This window comes from Sceloporus occidentalis, unplaced genomic scaffold (assembly GCF_023333645.1).
Source record: "Sceloporus occidentalis isolate IW3139 unplaced genomic scaffold, rSceOcc1.0.p SCAF_4, whole genome shotgun sequence".
NCBI lineage: Eukaryota > Metazoa > Chordata > Lepidosauria > Squamata > Phrynosomatidae > Sceloporus > Sceloporus occidentalis.
The window spans coordinates 57,757,412-57,774,186 of NW_028316984.1; the positions used below are offsets into that span (position 1 = coordinate 57,757,412).

At 38.2% G+C, this 16,775-nt stretch overlaps 1 protein-coding gene across 1 annotated transcript in view; it reads left to right on the top strand.

Moving 5' to 3' along the window:
* Positions 1 to 16,775, top strand: part of LOC149313891 (low-density lipoprotein receptor-related protein 1B-like) — a 734,124-nt gene that overhangs the window by 604,895 nt on the left and 112,454 nt on the right. Inside the window, exons 62-68 of the mRNA XM_089523040.1 lie at positions 1,809 to 1,997; positions 2,688 to 2,836; positions 5,191 to 5,284; positions 10,043 to 10,159; positions 12,366 to 12,485; positions 13,322 to 13,441; positions 14,714 to 14,830. Coding sequence (XP_089379166.1) covers positions 1,809 to 1,997; positions 2,688 to 2,836; positions 5,191 to 5,284; positions 10,043 to 10,159; positions 12,366 to 12,485; positions 13,322 to 13,441; positions 14,714 to 14,830 — 906 coding nt within the window. The remainder of the gene's footprint in view (positions 1 to 1,808; positions 1,998 to 2,687; positions 2,837 to 5,190; positions 5,285 to 10,042; positions 10,160 to 12,365; positions 12,486 to 13,321; positions 13,442 to 14,713; positions 14,831 to 16,775) is intronic.

Sequence of the window (16,775 nt, forward strand, 5' to 3'; positions counted from 1 at the left end):
GTCTGAAGACACTTCCTCAACCATCATGGAATCATCACTCCCTCTAGCATCCCTGAAACATCTCAAGGGGAGCGGATTTCCTCTGAATGCAAAATTTTCATTCAGAGGAAATCCACTCCCCTTGAGACGATTCAGGGAAGCTAGAGGGAGAGATGATTCCATGACGATTGAGGAAGCGCACCGGGATGTTTTATCAGCGATTCAGCCAGGTATGGAAATCTTCTTAATTGGCTTCATACTTGGGTGCCAAGCTGTAGTGTGTGAGCTGGGTAGACCAAGAGGAATTTTATGGCCCTGCCACTCCTTCACAAGCCCCTTTTGAATTTTCTTCCTGGACCAATCTGACCAGCATAGCAGTGTGAGTGATGCTGGTCGCTTTGGGACTGGGTAGGAATTTTCTCCCGTTTACATATGATGGTTTTGTTTTGTTTTGTTTTTGTGGAGGTGTTTTTTGTTTGTTTGTTTGGCCTACTCCACACTGTATCTGAAGGACACTGTCAATTGGCTCAGGTGGTCTCTGTAAATAGGTTGTCATTGGCAAGTTATGGGAGGAATATCAGAGTTCAGTGTACACTTTCACCTTTTGGTGAAATGTTGGGTTCTAGAACTCTTCCAAAAGAATGGGGGCCTGGAGAGGTAGGAAGAGCCTCCCCTTGGGGTTGAACAGCTGGTTGCTCTCTCCTGTAAAGTCTACAGACTTGGGGGAGAAGTGCTCTTGGTTTGAATTCCAGTAAATGGCTGGCCAGGAAGCAATATGTATGATATTTGATTGTCCTTTGGGTCAGGTGTTATGTCTAAGGGAAAACTGAGGAGGTGATCACAGCTTGACACCTGGCTTCAGCTAGCTCTCTTCTCCCCACCCATTGCTTATTCCCAGTTTCTGTTCATTAAATAGGTCCTTAGGTCAAATAAAGTGGGCCTTGTATAACCCAATGCCTTCTGTCTGGTCTCGCTGTTATGATTGGTCATCAATTGGCTGAGGCTGTTCTTAAGCAACATCTCACTAAGGTAGAAAATACCATCCTAAGGGGATTCAGGTGTGATTATGTAACCACTAAACTGAGTAAAATTGCTTATCAGTGTTTTCTGATGCCCACCCTGAAACTATTTTTGCCTGTGCAAATGCTATAAACCATTTGCAAGAGGAATATGAGATTGCAGAAACAACCGTCTTCTACACCAACCAGAAATACAGATTCATTGCTTTACAACAGGGGTCGGCAACCTACGACCTGCGGGTTGGATCCGGCCCAGCGAGGCCTTGGGATCGGCCCCAGCCCGGTCCTGCGGCCAATTGCCGCCCCCACTGCAGCTTCCGCGCCGCTCTGGGCGCTTTTTTGAGTTCGCCCCCCCAGTTGTCTGAGGGACAGCAACCTGGCCCCCGTCTCAAAAAGGTTGCCTACCCCTGCTTTACAAGATGTGGGAAAGGAGAAAGTTAAAAGTGGGCCATAACTTCTGGGGAATTTAGGCTGGTTAGAAGCTATCACCCCTTTCTTACAAAAGAGTCTTCCTCTGTGTGTGTGTGTGTTTGCACATCTGCATATACCAATGCATCTGCTGCAGGAGGTTATGGATAAATAGTACTCATCTCATGATGGTTAGGCCAAGAAAACCTAATCAAGGAGGACTGATGTATCTAATCATAATCTGATACTTTTAAAAGCTAACAAAGAGCCTTCATGCTTGACAAGTTGTCCCAGCAATTATTCAGAAGTAACGCAATAGTTGTCTTTGTCAGCTTTCACAGTATGAAATATTTTAACTGGCAATCTACCAAAGCTTAACATTAATTTTATATTCTGTTGCAGTCCCTAATCAACATATTCTAGGGGTGATTGCTCTCACATTATTTGAAGACTACATATACTGGACTGATGGGAAAACCAAGACAGTCAACCGTGCCCATAAAACCTCTGGATCAGATAAAGTAGCATTGATTAACTCATGGCATGCTATCACTGATATCCAAGTATATCATTCCTATAGACAACCTAATGGTAAATAATTTTAAATTTTTTTCAGCCAAGCAATTATTGGCAATAACTGTGCTAAAAGTTTTAATGGTTTTGATTATCAATAAACTTCAATAATCCTTCAGACTTGCAAAAACAGACAAAAGTTTTTTTAAAAAGTCATTGAAAATATTACTTTCATTGAAAATATGACCCTGTGAGTAGAACCACTCTAAGGACCAGCTTCCAATAGCCTAGTAAATTTCAATTCTCTCTCAGTTCTGTTAGTGGATCTTGCATGGAATTGAAGACAGTAACATCCCAGAACTGGTATTGGACATATCATTTTGCTGACCCCCCCTGTGCAATATAGCAGTGTACTGCATGATGCCTTTTTTTCTAGAAAGGGTCGACAAGTGTGCAGAATTTAAAATACATCACCTTTTCAGAGTATTTCTGTATGTTGGAAGAACATGAATTGGCTGAAATTATGAAAGTGGTTTTATTTCTTAACCACTATATTTTATACCCAGTTGGCATGAATATATTTATGTGAATACAAAAATATATTTCAGACAAATATACATTTACTTTTCACCCTGCCATTTCTTTTTCACTTCTTTTTGCAAACAATATTTCTAAACATTTAAGGGAAAAATTTAATTATGTTGCTTTATGTTGTTGTTTTCCCATGAGTCTTACTGATAACTTTTAACTGTTCTTTTGCATTCATAGTGCCTAAACATATATGTGCATTAACTAACGGTGGATGTAGTCACCTGTGTCTCCTAGCCCCTGGCAAAACATACACTTGTGCTTGTCCCACCAACTTTTACCTTGCTGCAGATAATAAGACCTGCTTATCAAATTGCACAGCCAGCCAAGTACGTATACTGTTTGTAAACATAACATTTGTAAGAGTCCTCTTTCATGTATTTAGATATTTTGAAATGGAGGAAAGTTTCTATGAGCCTCGTTTGACTTGTAACATTCTTATGTTTTCCTGTTGATTGACACTGTATTGATATTGCTTGTTGTTATTGTCTGCTTTATATGGCTGGGTGGCTGGGAAGGGATTAGTTTGTTTTTTATTGTATTTTTATTGTACTTCCACTGTTGTTAGTTGTCTGGATTCCTCATTGATTGGGCGGGATACAAATCATAGAATCGTAGAGTTGGAAGAGACCACAAGGACCATCCAGTCCAATCCCCTGCCATGCAGGAAATCTCAATCAAAGCATCCCTAACAGATGGCCATCCAGCCTCTGCTTAAAGGAGGGAGACTCCACTACTCTCGGAGGGAGTTTGTTCCACTGTCAAACAGCCCTTACTGTCAGGAAGTTCCTACTAATGTTGAGGTGGAATCTATTTTCCTGTAGCTTGCATCCATTGTTTCGGGTCCTGTTCTCTGGAGCAGCAGAAAACAAGCTCGCTCCCTCCTCAATATGACATCCCTTCAAATATTTAAATAGGGCTATCATATCACCTCTTAACCTTCTTGTCTCCAGGCTAAACATTCCCAGCTCCCTAAGTCATTCCTCATAGGACATGGTTTCCAGACCCTTCACCATTTTAGTCGCCCTCCTTTGCACATGCTCATTTCTCAATGTCCTTCTTGAATTGTGGTGCCCAGAACTGGACACAATATTCCAGGTGGGGCCTGACCAAAGCAGAATACAGTGGCACTAGTACTTCTCTTGATCTATACACTATACTTTTATTGATGCAGCCTAAAATTGCATTGACCTTTTTAGCTGCCGCATCACACTGTTGACTCATGTTCAACTTGTGGTCTACTTGGACTCCTAGATCCCTTTCACATGTAGTCTCATCCAGCCAGGTGTCGCCCATCCTATATCTGTGCATTTCATTTTTCCGCCCTAAGTGCAGTACCTTACATTTCTCCATGTTGAATTTCATTTTGTTAGCTTTGGCCCAGCTTTCTAGTCTATTCAGGTCATTTTGAATTTTGATCCTGGAGTATTAGCTATTCCTCCTAATTTGGTGTCATCTGCAAATTTGATGAGTATGCCCCCAATTCTGTCATCCAAGTCATTGATAAATATGTTGAATAACACTGGGCCCAGGACAGAGCCCTGTGGGACGCCACTGGTCACTTCTCTCTTGGATGAAGAGGAGCCATTGTTGAGCACCCTTTGGGTTTGGCCAGTCAACCAATTACAAATCCATGTAACAATTACTTAGTCTAGCCCACATTTTACAAGCATTTATTTATTTATTTATTTATTTATTTATTTATTTATTTATTTATAATATATGTGTCAGAGTTTAGCATATCATAATGTAATCCTGTGCATGTTTATTTAGAAGGAAGTTCCACTGAGTACAGTAACACTTACTTTAAGGAATGTGGGCCTTGGACTGTAATTATAATTTCAGTCTTTTATTTTTAATGTAATTATATTAAGTGGGAATTGTTCAAAAATTTGGATCTCCCATTGTATGATGAAACACTTTTGAAAGTACAGCTCTGAATCTAAGGACCCAAATAGACAGGCCAAAATAAAGCTGCTTCGGGTCACTTTGGAGGTATGCTGTTTAAATGACACACACATTTTAAGAGACTAGAAGCTGTGCCAAAGCTGCTCTCTAGTCCTTAGGACTGGAGCGTTGCTTTGGTGCAGCTTCTGGCCTCTTGGTCGCATGCAGCATTTAAACAGCATACCTCCAAAGTGAGTCAAAGCAGCTTTATTTTGGCCTGTTGGTATGGGTCCTAGGTTATTGCAACTCATCTTGATTTATATAATCTTAAGAAAGTGTTAAAAAGCCAGTGTGGTGTAGTGGTTTGATCAACATCAAACCACTACATCACACTGGCTTTTTAACACCTTCCAGCATTAGAATCCCTACTTGGCCATGGAAACCCACTGACTGACCTAGAGCAAGTAATACTCTCTCAGCTTCAGAGGAAGGCGATTCCTGTGACAGGTTCCCTTTAGGGTCACCATATGTTGGTAACAACTTGAAGGCACAGAACAAGAAAGTGTTACTCGCATTAACGAAATGCATTCCTTAAGAAAGGTTGATGTAAGAACTCTGAAACGTTAACATGACTTTTTAAAATGTCTCAAAAGATAGCAACCGGAAATAAATTACAAGGAATAGCAAGGTCCAACCTATGAAAATAGATGCTGATTATATTATTGTTATTTCTATGAAATATTTAAGTTGTACAACCAAAACTATTAATATTTCTTGCTATATCTTTCTCCTGCAGTTTCGCTGCAAGACTGACAAATGTATTCCATTCTGGTGGAAATGTGACACTGTTGATGACTGTGGAGATGGATCAGATGAACCCGAAGAATGCCGTACGTATAAATAGAAACAGTATGTTTGAGATGTAGTGTTGCAGATATTAGAAAGGTGTATTAACTTATCATTTCAAACTGGAAAAGTAATGCAACATCATTTTTAGGTTTTTTGTGTCCCCCCCCCCCCCCAAATTGATTTCATTCCTATGGGCTCAGTCAAGTGTTCATTCTAAGTAGAACATGCCCGTTGAAATCATGTTAGATGGGACTAAGGGTGTATCCATATTGTAGAAATAATGCAGTTTGACACCACTTTAACTGCCACGGTTCCATTTGAGAGAATCCTGGAATTTGTAGTTTTGTAAGATACCAGCACTCTTTGGCACAAAAGGCTAAACACCTTGTAAAACTATGGGCCTGAACAGACAGGCCAAAATAAAACTGCATCGAGCCACTTTGGAGGTATGATGTTTAAAAGATACATGCATCTTAAGAAGCCCTAAGCTGCGCCAAAGCTGCACTCCATTCTTTAGGATTGGAGTGTGGCTTTGGTGTGGCTTCTGGCCTCTTAGGACACATGCTTCATTTGAACAGCACACTTACAAAATGACCCGAAGCAGCTTTATTTTGGCCTGTCTGTTCAGGACCTATAAACCCTAAGACTCCATAGGATGGAGCTACACCACTTAAAATGGTGTTAAACTGCATTATTTCTACAGCGCGGATGTTCCCTAAGAAACCTATTCATTGAAATAGGTCTGCTCTAAATTGAACTTAGGTGCGGTATAGACCACCCAAAAAGGGTGGCCTCCTGGCACCTATTTTTCCACTGGAGGGAAGCCGCAGCTTCCCGCGGGCAGAAAAAGAACCCACAAAAAGCGGGTTCTTTTCAAGCCGCAGCGGCGGCATAACAAGTGTGTCCCTGGCGCACTCGTCACTTAAGCACCATGTGGTGCCGTGTGGCACCGTGCGGATGCCGCGCGGTGCTTATGTAACAATGGCGGCACCCAAGTATACAGGGCACTACCATTGTTACATCCTTGTCACATGTGAGGGTTGCACAGGGCATGTGGGCGCTCCACCCCCAGGCAACCCTAGCACGTGACGAGGGCGTCAAAAAGGCCCGTTTGTACCAGGCCCAACATTAGATTTTGTCATATATATTTAATTATAAAGTGAAAAAGATTGCTATACCCAGAATGATAATTTTTAGAATAACAGTGCTTACAGTAATAAAAATTCCCTGCTTTGTAATAGAAAATGTCTTACCTCTAGACAGCAGTAGCCTTGCATTTTCTGGATGGTAAATTCGTGGCTGTGCCTTTTCAGCCTGTACATGGTCTGCATTGGTGATTTCCCCACCTCTCCATCTCTTCATTCTTACGTATTGAAAATTCATCTAGTAGGTTTTATTTGGGAATAGAGGGAGCTTTCTAGAGTAAAGTACAAGCTAAATAATCAAAAGAGGATCCCCAGCATGAGAAGCTCCCAAACTGGATGTTTTGCTTGCTCCAGGGAGGGGAGAAAGAAAGCACTTGGTGACTGCTTAGTAACCACTCAACATATTCCCCAACCACTAACAGGTAATGTTGGAAGTATGTCGGGCAATTACTAGGCAACTATCAAATGCTTTCCCCAACCCCTCCCCTGGAACCAGTAAAAGGTCTGAAGTGGTTGCATCAACAGCAGCTTGGGATGCTGAGGTGAGTGTATAATGCCCTTTTCTAAAGGTAAGAAATCCACCCTGCTAGGAATAGGGTTAATTACATTTAACATATATGAAGAAGAAGAGGTTGACCTTCAGGTTAATTGATTTAATTTAGTACTGTTGACATTCCCATCTCTGAATTAACAAACTGTTTCCTTAATACAATTGTAAAACCAGTGGATTGGTGTTACCTTCTTCAGGTACTGCATTGCTTGGGAGGAATCTAGTTACTTTTAATTCTACAGGATGAACAAATACTTCATATTTTTGTCAAACACCTGAGATACAGTATAGTGCCCTAAGCATTCTCCCATTCACACATCCTTACTGTACAAGGAACTGTCAGACACACCTTGGATTATTTTTAAAAATGTATTTTCTTAAAGCATTCATTAATCTAGTTTATTGTTGTTGTTGTTAATTGCCCTTGAGTTGATCTTGACCCATAGCGACCCTGTGGATGTGACATCTCCAAGACTCCCCGTTCTCCACTGTTCTTCTTATTTCCTGCAAACTCATACACATGACCTCCATAATAAAATCCATCCATCTGGCATGTGGCCGTCCTCTCTTTCTACTTCCCTCCACCTTTCCTAGCATTATTGTTTTTTTCCAATGAGTCGTGCCTTCCCATGATGTGTCCAAAGTACAACAGCCACAGTTTTGTCATCCTAGCTTCCAGGGAGACCTCTAGCTTTATCTGCTTGAGGACCCATTTGTTTGTTTTTTGGCTGTCCGCAAAACCCACAGCACTCTTCTCCAACACCACATCTCAAATAAATTGATTTCCCCCCTATCTTGTTTCTTGATTGTCTAGCTCTCACAACCATACATGGTAATAGGGAATAAAATGGCTTGTATGCTTCTGACTTTTGTGCTCAGTTGTATATCTTTGCATTTTAGGATCTTTTCTAGTTCTTTGATAGCTGCCTTCCCCATTCTTAATCTTCTTATAATTTCCTGATTGCAATCCCCGCTGTTATCGATGTTTGATCCTAGGTATGAGAATTCTTTTATGTTTTCTATTTCCTCATTGTCTAGGCTGAATTTGTGTAAATTCTCTGTGGTCATAATTTTTGTTTTCGTTACGTGAACAGCAGGCCTGCCTTTGCACTTTCTTCCTTAGTATCTGTTCTGGGTCTGTGAGGTTTTCTGTTAATACTATGGTGTCATCTACATATTTTAGATTGTTGATATTCCTTCCTCCTATTTTCACTCCTCCTACTTCTGTATCCAAGCTTGCTTTTTTTACAATATGTTCTGCATAAAAGTTGAACAAGTAGGGTGATAAGATGCAGCCTTGTCTGACTTCTTTGCCAATTGGGAACCATGCTGTTTCTCCACGTTCTTTTCTGACAGTAGCCTCTTGTCCTGAATCCTCATCAGGATTATCAAATGTGTTGGCAGTTTCATAGCCTTTCATGATCTATCCAGTCAAAGGCTTTATTATAATCAACAGTATACAGCACATGCTGATTATCTTTATGAATTCTTTGGTGTGCTTCATTAGCTGCTGTATGTTTGTAAAGTGGTTTCTAGTGCCTCTTCCTTTCTTGAATCCTGCTTGGACCTCTGGGATTTCTCTCTCCATGTATGGTAGGAGTCTATATAGCAGAGTTTTGAGCGTGATTTTGCTTGCATGAGAGATTAGCACTATGGTCCTATAGTTGCTGAAGCCTTTTGTGTCTCTTTTTTTGTGGATGAAGATGTAAAATGATTTTCCCCAATCTGTTGGATTATTGTCCCCCCCCCCCCCATATTTGTTGACATGTGGATTAGCACTAGAATTGACTCTCAATGTGAACTTCAGCAGTTCAACTGGAATATTGTCTGTTCCTGGTACCCCCCACCCCCAATTTCTCTTATTACATCTTCCACCTCACTTTTCAGAATCTGGGGTTCATACTGTTATGGGCCTTCATTATTATTATTCTTTATTTATATAGCACTGTAGATTTCATTCCATGTGTCCTTCATTTTGTTATCTCTTTTATATAACTCTTCTGTGTATTGCATCCAACATCTTTTTATTCCTTCCTGTTCTTGAATTATGTTATTGAGAAAAGGTATAATAAAAATGGTAAGATATATTTCTGAATAAATATGCATAAGATCTTAACAGTTGTATAAAATATTTTGATAATGGTAAAGCAGATTATTATCTGCTGCTTGATGTCTAGAATATTGCTACAGTTTCTTAGGTAATTATTCTGTGTATCAAAGTTAGTCCTATTTAAAGAGCAATATACATTTTAGGTAAATATCTAGCTAAACACATACTAATTCAGGTGATGTTTCTGTTTTGATGTGGAAGACTACTTTGTTTTGGGGTTTTTTTGGTGGGTGTGTGACTATTCTATATTGTTTACCAGAAAATGAGAGGGAGGGAGAGGGAATCATTATAAGTAAATAAGTATACTAAATAAGAAGTATTGCAGTTTTGTACATACTTAGAAGTAAACTCCACTGAGTTCAGTGGGCTTACTCCTCCATATGTGTGTGTATGATTCCATCATCAGATGCAGTAATTTTGGTGGTCTGTTCATTCAGTCTAATGCTGCATGGCACATTAAAATGGAGAAAATTACACAATTTATTGTTAACAGGCATTCAGCTTTCATGGCAATTAGATCTCATTTTTTGTGTTTAGGTATCATATAATTGCAGGGAAAAGGTGTAGGTATGAGTTTGTAACAAAAAGAAATCTGGCATAAGCCATTTATTTCAATGCAACTAAGAAGAAATACACTTAATTGCTTCATTAAAAAAGACTAGCAATTTAGAATCCCTTGGATAATAGTGATAGTTATTTTCTTGCTTTAAAAATTACAGGGTACAGACATTCTGTCTTGTTTATTGCAAAACATTTGATAGCTATTTGATTTTAAAACATTGTATCTTAGAAGGGAGCATTTTCATTAATTTAATTGGGATGAGACACAGGAAGATATATATATATATATATATATATATATATATATATATATATCTTAAAAAATCTCATTTCCCAGCTTTTTTGAAAGTCTAGAACTATGAGTATTAGAAAAGCACTCACCGTATTTTATTAGTAATATATGCAGCTGTTCAACACTTGTTTCTTTCTCCAGCTGAATTTAAGTGTCAACCAGGCCGTTTTCAGTGTGGAACTGGACTCTGTGTTTTACCAGCTTTTATTTGTGATGGAGAAAATGATTGTGGAGACAACTCTGATGAAATGAATTGTGGTAAGTTTTTATGTGACATAGAGGTGTGTGTGTGGGGGGGGGGGGGGCAGAGAGTCTGACACTATAGCCTAGCATGCAATGACATCAAAGAAAAGTGTCATGTACACATCCAGTTATTTTATTCTCTTGTAGATATCATGAGAGTACTTCATATTTCCTTCAGCACACTCCACCAGTATGGGAAGTGTGAGGCATGTGTACATTCATGTGATTTTAAAAAAAAAAAATAGGGCATGGAAAAAGAGGAAACATAGGCATAGATCCAGTTGCTACCTTCAAGTATAGCCAATGAATCTATCGCATTTACCTAAATATTGTCTTAGTATTTTCCAGTTGCTTTAGTGAGTCTACTGGCAATCCCTGGTAGAAGCAATTGCATTTAGGCCACAGATATTCCAAAACAACATTCAGAGAGCTACAAAAGGTTATGATGTGATGCTAGAAGGATGCTAGATCTGGACAACACTATATCTTTGACACTTTAAGGGCTGTTCTACATTAATGTACAAGGTGAATTTGATGGACTACTATGGAATAATGAGACCAGGTAACAACAGCTGAGATGAGCAAGGACTTGCTGGAGCTTGCAAGAGGATACATGGAGGACTGGCTGGCCTTATGTTGCCTGTGAATCTACCTTCCCATGTGGTATCACAGCACAGTGTGCCCCCCTATATGAACCCCTGGTCTCATCTCATTGGAATTCATCAAATGCTGGGCCTCTCCTGCTCAGTGCTGCGCACAGAAGGCATCTAAGACCCCCTTATAGATATCTGTCAGCCGAGTTGGAATCTAGTGTTGAAGTGGTGATGTGTCCTTCACCATTCTTCTTCACTTGGTGAAAGAAATACCTTTTAGTATACATTAGACTGAGGAATGTGATCTATAAAAAGAGTGAGAGATGTAGAAAAGTAAATGTTTTATCATATTGAGATCATATAAAAATCTGTTGTCAGGATGGGCTTTTTCATTTCAAAATTTACTTGGGATGCTTGAGCATTTATGTTGAAATTCATCTAAGATTAATATCAAGAAGTTTGCACTTCATTTTTATGAGCAAGTAAAACAAATATGAAAAAGTGATTTAGTATCAGATGTAGTGAAAAACCAGTAAATACCTAAATATAGCTGTGAAGGAGGTGTCTAAACCATATGAAGTTTATAATGAATCAGCTACTATTAAGAAGTCATAGGAAATTATGGGAAATGAATATAATACGAAAACAAAAGTATCTGTCAAGTACAGTAATCTCTTATTATCCATGGAGGAATCCATTCCACCCTCCCTGTGGATAACTAAAATGTGTGTCCTCAAATCTCATTCGTTCCTGTGGCCATGTAGCTTCATGTACACCTGTTCATTTAAAACAATGGGGCTTGCCACTTGCAGAAGCTGAGATCCACAAATGGCAAGCCTATAGATAAGAATAGACCATGGTATCAGAAATAGCATAAGATAAGAAGTTGATTTTCTTTATGAATCTCTGGGAAAGTACATTATGGTAGATTTTACTTGTTATTCTTTGGAACTGGAAGAATCATAGAATCATATAATCGTAGAGTTGGAAGAGACCACAAGGGCCATCCAGTCCAACCCCTTGCCATGCAGGAACTCTCAATCAAAGCATCCCCGACAGATGGCCATCCAGCCTCTGTTTAAAGACTTCCAAGGAGGGAGACTCCACCATACTCCAAGGAAGTGTGTTCCACTTTCGAATATGGTTAATATGGTTATAAACAAATATGGTTTGTTTCAAACAATTTAATTGTACTAGCACAAAGCTAATTTACTAGTGAAAATGTAGACATCTTGTTCAAATGTCAAACACAGTACTTTGCTCACTTGCACAGGCAGTTGGAAGTGCTTCTACAGTTTATAAACATTTCATTATGTTAGTTGTTATGCTTTTTCTTCTTCTAGTACTTGTTCAACTGCTAGAAGAGCCAGAAGAAGTAGTGACTTCTCCTTTTTTTTACTATGAAATTGGATACATATATTGCATTTTAAATATTTTAAATATTTTCTAAGTATTCTTGCTTTATAAAAAAATTGAAACAGAAATAAATAAATGATAATATATATTAAGATAAATAAATAAACAGAACATTAAAATACCAATCCAGCTAAATAAAAAAAAAAGGGGGGGGGGAGAATCTCTCCAATTTTAAAATTTGTTTCCTTAGGTTTTTTCTTTTTCCTCCTCAGACACACATGTTTGCTTGTCAGGTCAGTTCAAGTGCACCAAGAATCAGAAATGTATTCCAATAAATCTCAGGTGTAACGGACAGGATGATTGTGGTGATGAAGAAGATGAAAGAGACTGTCGTAAGTAGTTTGGGTATTTATATAAATACGTAAAATCTTCTACTCAAAGTTATCTGTCATGTTATAAGTGAATCAGTTTACTTATGAATAACATACTGTTTTAAAACAGTGAGCAGAAGTCTTCACACTTCAGAAAGGAAAGAAAGTACACAGTAGGGTAGGTCTACTATCAAAACTGGTCCTATCTAGTAGGCTACCAAAACAGGGGGGGGGGGGAGTGATAGCCTTGTAACAAATGAAACAGGTTGTCAAGGCTAGTAAAATAATTTTAAAAATCCTTATAGTTTCAACTATAGAGTGTGAGAGATAGTAATAAAGAAGTTGGAGCTTTTTTTAAAACATATATATTGGGGGGTGGGAGAAATGAAAGGAAGTATGATAGTTACATATAAGCTGTAAATAATGGCAAAAGAATGGATCTATAGAGTTAATTCTCTCAGAACTTTAAAACATGGGATTTCCATAACAGCAATTGTATGTACAATTAGAGCAGGTCTTGGTTTTTGCCTAGACATGTGTAGCTTTTTATCATTTATATTTACATAAATTATATTTACCCAATAACAAACATTCTCTGAATTATACTGCAAAATAATGGTGCATTTTCAGAACCGAATTAATTATTTATTGTCAGTGAAACATACAGTACACTATCATTGACAGGAATTATGTTGAATAATGTTATTTTGGTTGAGAACAAATGGAAATAATGAAAGCATTCATTAGGAAGTGCATTGTAGATCACAGAAATCTAAATTAACTCTGATTATCTTAACAAGAAGTTTTGGCTGTTAGAAAACAATTTCATTACTCAAAGCAACTTGTTTTCTTTAAAGCGGAAAACAGCTGTTCTCCTGACCATTTTCAGTGTAAAACCACAAAACATTGCATTTCAAAATTGTGGGTATGTGATGAGGATCCTGATTGTGCAGATGGATCTGATGAAGCAAACTGTGGTAAGTACTCTGTACTCTAGTAATTATCTAAATACCAGGCCTAATTAAACCAAAATGGCACCATTAAAATGCAGGGAAAATGCACTCTTACAGTGGGGCTCCCCAAAGTTTGTATATATGCAGGGGCAAAAAAACATCTTGGGGAATATCCAAGAGAAGAAAACAGTTTAGTGAGGGCTGATCATACTCAGAGGCCATGAATTCTGGCTGACTTAGAGGAGAATGTGAAATAGAGTGGAGAGTTTTGGGAAAGGTACTGTTGTTATTATTACAAATATTTATAGAAGCTTTTTTTGTCCATCAGGGCATCACTTACAAAGTGATGTATAACATAATATATAATTAATATAATATATATTATTTGCATATAGTTACATATAGATTGGAAATATGTCTGGCTGGACCTCCCCCGCCCCCCCCCCCCAAAAAAAAAACCCCCAACAACTGCAAACTCTAGAACATGTTACACATTCCCATTTGTAAAAATAAATATTAAACGTTTCATTGGGAATAATGTTGTCTGTGACTATTAATATTAATCCAGACCATATTTATCTGTCATCATCTTCTTTTGCCATTGTTCTTGCTTTACTGTTGTTAATGGCTGTCAAATCAGCTTTGACTTATGGAAACCCTATGAATGAGAGACCTCCAAAAAGCCCAGACATCCGCAGCCCTGCTAATGTCTTGCATTCTCAGGGCTGTGGCTTGCTTTATTGTCAGTATCCTTGTGTTGTGGTCTTCTCTTTTTCCTACTACTTTCAACTTTAGCAAGCATTATTGTCTTTTCTAATCAACCATGCCATCTTGCAACAGTTAATTCATTTTATACTTTTTATGGTGTTTGATTCAAATTCAAACATGTGTAATTAAAAATTACCCTATGATGGACCTGAAACATCTATGCTTCACTTGCAAGAATTAGTGCCATCTGACAATGTCCAGTCTGTCAGAGACTCTTACATGTTGCTTCACTTCCTAAATACCAATGTAGTTTTAGTGTTCAAAAGTTTATTCCAAGATTCATCAAGATTGTCTAGATGTCTCCCAGCAATTCATTCTGTCCCCAACAATACTGATTCTCTATTTGAACAATAATAATTTTCTTAGAAATAATATGGTGACAAATATTTTATTCTGACATGGCTGCTAGATAATTAATTGAGTACTTAGTGAAATATTATTAATATGCTACGGCTTGTAATCTAGGGTGCATTTTTCACAATGCTGATTTGCATTAGATAATAAAAGGAGTATCCATTTATCTAACAGATAAAAAGACTTGTGAGCCTCATGAATACCAATGTAAGAACAGCAACTGCATTCCCGATCACTGGAGATGTGACAGTCAAAATGACTGTGGTGATAATTCTGATGAAGAAAACTGTAGTAAGTAATTTCTGTAATTAGAGTCTGAGATTTGTTTTATTCTATAAAAGCAAAAACATGTTTTCCAGACATATTTTTGTTATTTTTAACAAGATATTTATCTCACATTAGAAGAGGGGATTATTGGCCAATATTGATTATTGATATTAAAAACAAAAGCAGTTGAATAGAGTCTCAGAATCATAGAATCATAGGTTTGGAAGACACCACCAGGGCCAGTGGCATCATTAGGAGGGTGCAGGAGGTGCGGACCATACTTAGTGACACCCCAGAAGAGGGGTGACACCAGGCTGATTGTCCCCCACACCTCCCTCCCATGCACCATAGTGCACAGCATGGAAAGAAAAACCTTGGGCACCCCTTCTCCCTGCCTGCTGTGGCTTTACTCACTTGTAAAGCCACACTGGTTAGGGAGGTGAAGGCATGTCCTTTTGGTCTTGCACCTGTGAACCTGCCCCCAAATCTCCATTCCCCCAAACTGGTTGACACCTCGGTGTGGGATGTCACTGACAAGGGCCATCCTGTTCAGTGCAGGCACACAGAATAAAAGCACCCCAAACAGATGGCCATCCAGTCTCTGTTTAAAAGCCTGCAAAGAAGGAGACTTCATGACACTCTGAGGTAACATATTTCACCGTCAAACAGCTCATCTGTCAGGAAGGTCTTCCCAAACTTGAGGTGGAATATCTTTTGATGTATCTTGCATTTTAAAAATTTATGAAGAAACATTTTAGGCTCAGTGGGTAATATTGAACATTATTGGAAGTATTACAAGTGTCAGTGTTCCAATACCAATTGAACAACCAAGATCAGGATAATAAGGACAGCTAGTGCAAGAACACCTGCTGAAATGCATATCCTGTGGAATGAGTTGAGCAATATCTTGTAGAATAAGTTGTGCAGCACCTTGCACAAGAAGAAAGCAAACAATTAGATTACAAAAGCATAAAAACTTGAGTTTCCACACATGGGAGAAGCCTTAAATTTGTTTTTTGTGTCCTGTAGGAAAAAGATAACGAACAAATATACTGTGGTATAAGCTAAATAACAAAGGGAGATGTTGACATAAATCCTGTATAAACATATACTTACTTAAGTACTTAACTAACTACTCCTGGCCTCACCTGCACACCTGACAGAAACATCATTCCACCATGCTTTCATCATCAGCATAACGGACTTCTTTCTCTCCAAACAGCTGATACCTGTCAAGTAGATGGGTTGGGGGCGGATTGTGATTTTAGTAATAGTGACAAAATTGTGACTAAAGAGTGATTGTGAATATGAAACAGTTACCTAACCTATATGTAGTTAGGTATAAGCTGATACAGAATTGCAACCATAGTCTGCAATTGTAGATGCCATTATAGTATTAAAAGTTTTTAAGGTTCCATAAGACTCTTTGTTATTTAATTTTTTTGTAAATCATAGGTATGGTTTGTATGTGGATACACATGAGACAGAGAATATGAAGTAATATGGGTAGACTTGCTATTAAATTTTCCCACAGTCTTTGAATACAATTAATGCTGCTAGAGGCAAAATGCACCCCTCCTCCCCTCCCATTACCAATGATAAATAAGATTTTTTTTCCTGACAGAGTAGATTGAGAAGAAAAGGACACTGAGATAAAGAAAATGTGTACTACCATTCATTCTGATATAATTGTTGTCACACTGCTTCACATATTCAACAATAGGGGGAAAAAGCATTCGTTAGAACATTTAAAATGTTAGATGGGTTGTCACTGCAATAATAAATCTGCAAGACATAAACTTAGAGTAAGAAATTCTGATTATTTGAAATTCTTGTATAAGCTATGAAAGTGAAATAAAACTTATTAATTATCAGTAGCCCTTTGCAACTACAAGATACTCACTTCAGACAGCATATTGTTAAAAACATTGGAAAGAAAGAACTTTATTTTTATAAATATATTTGCCTT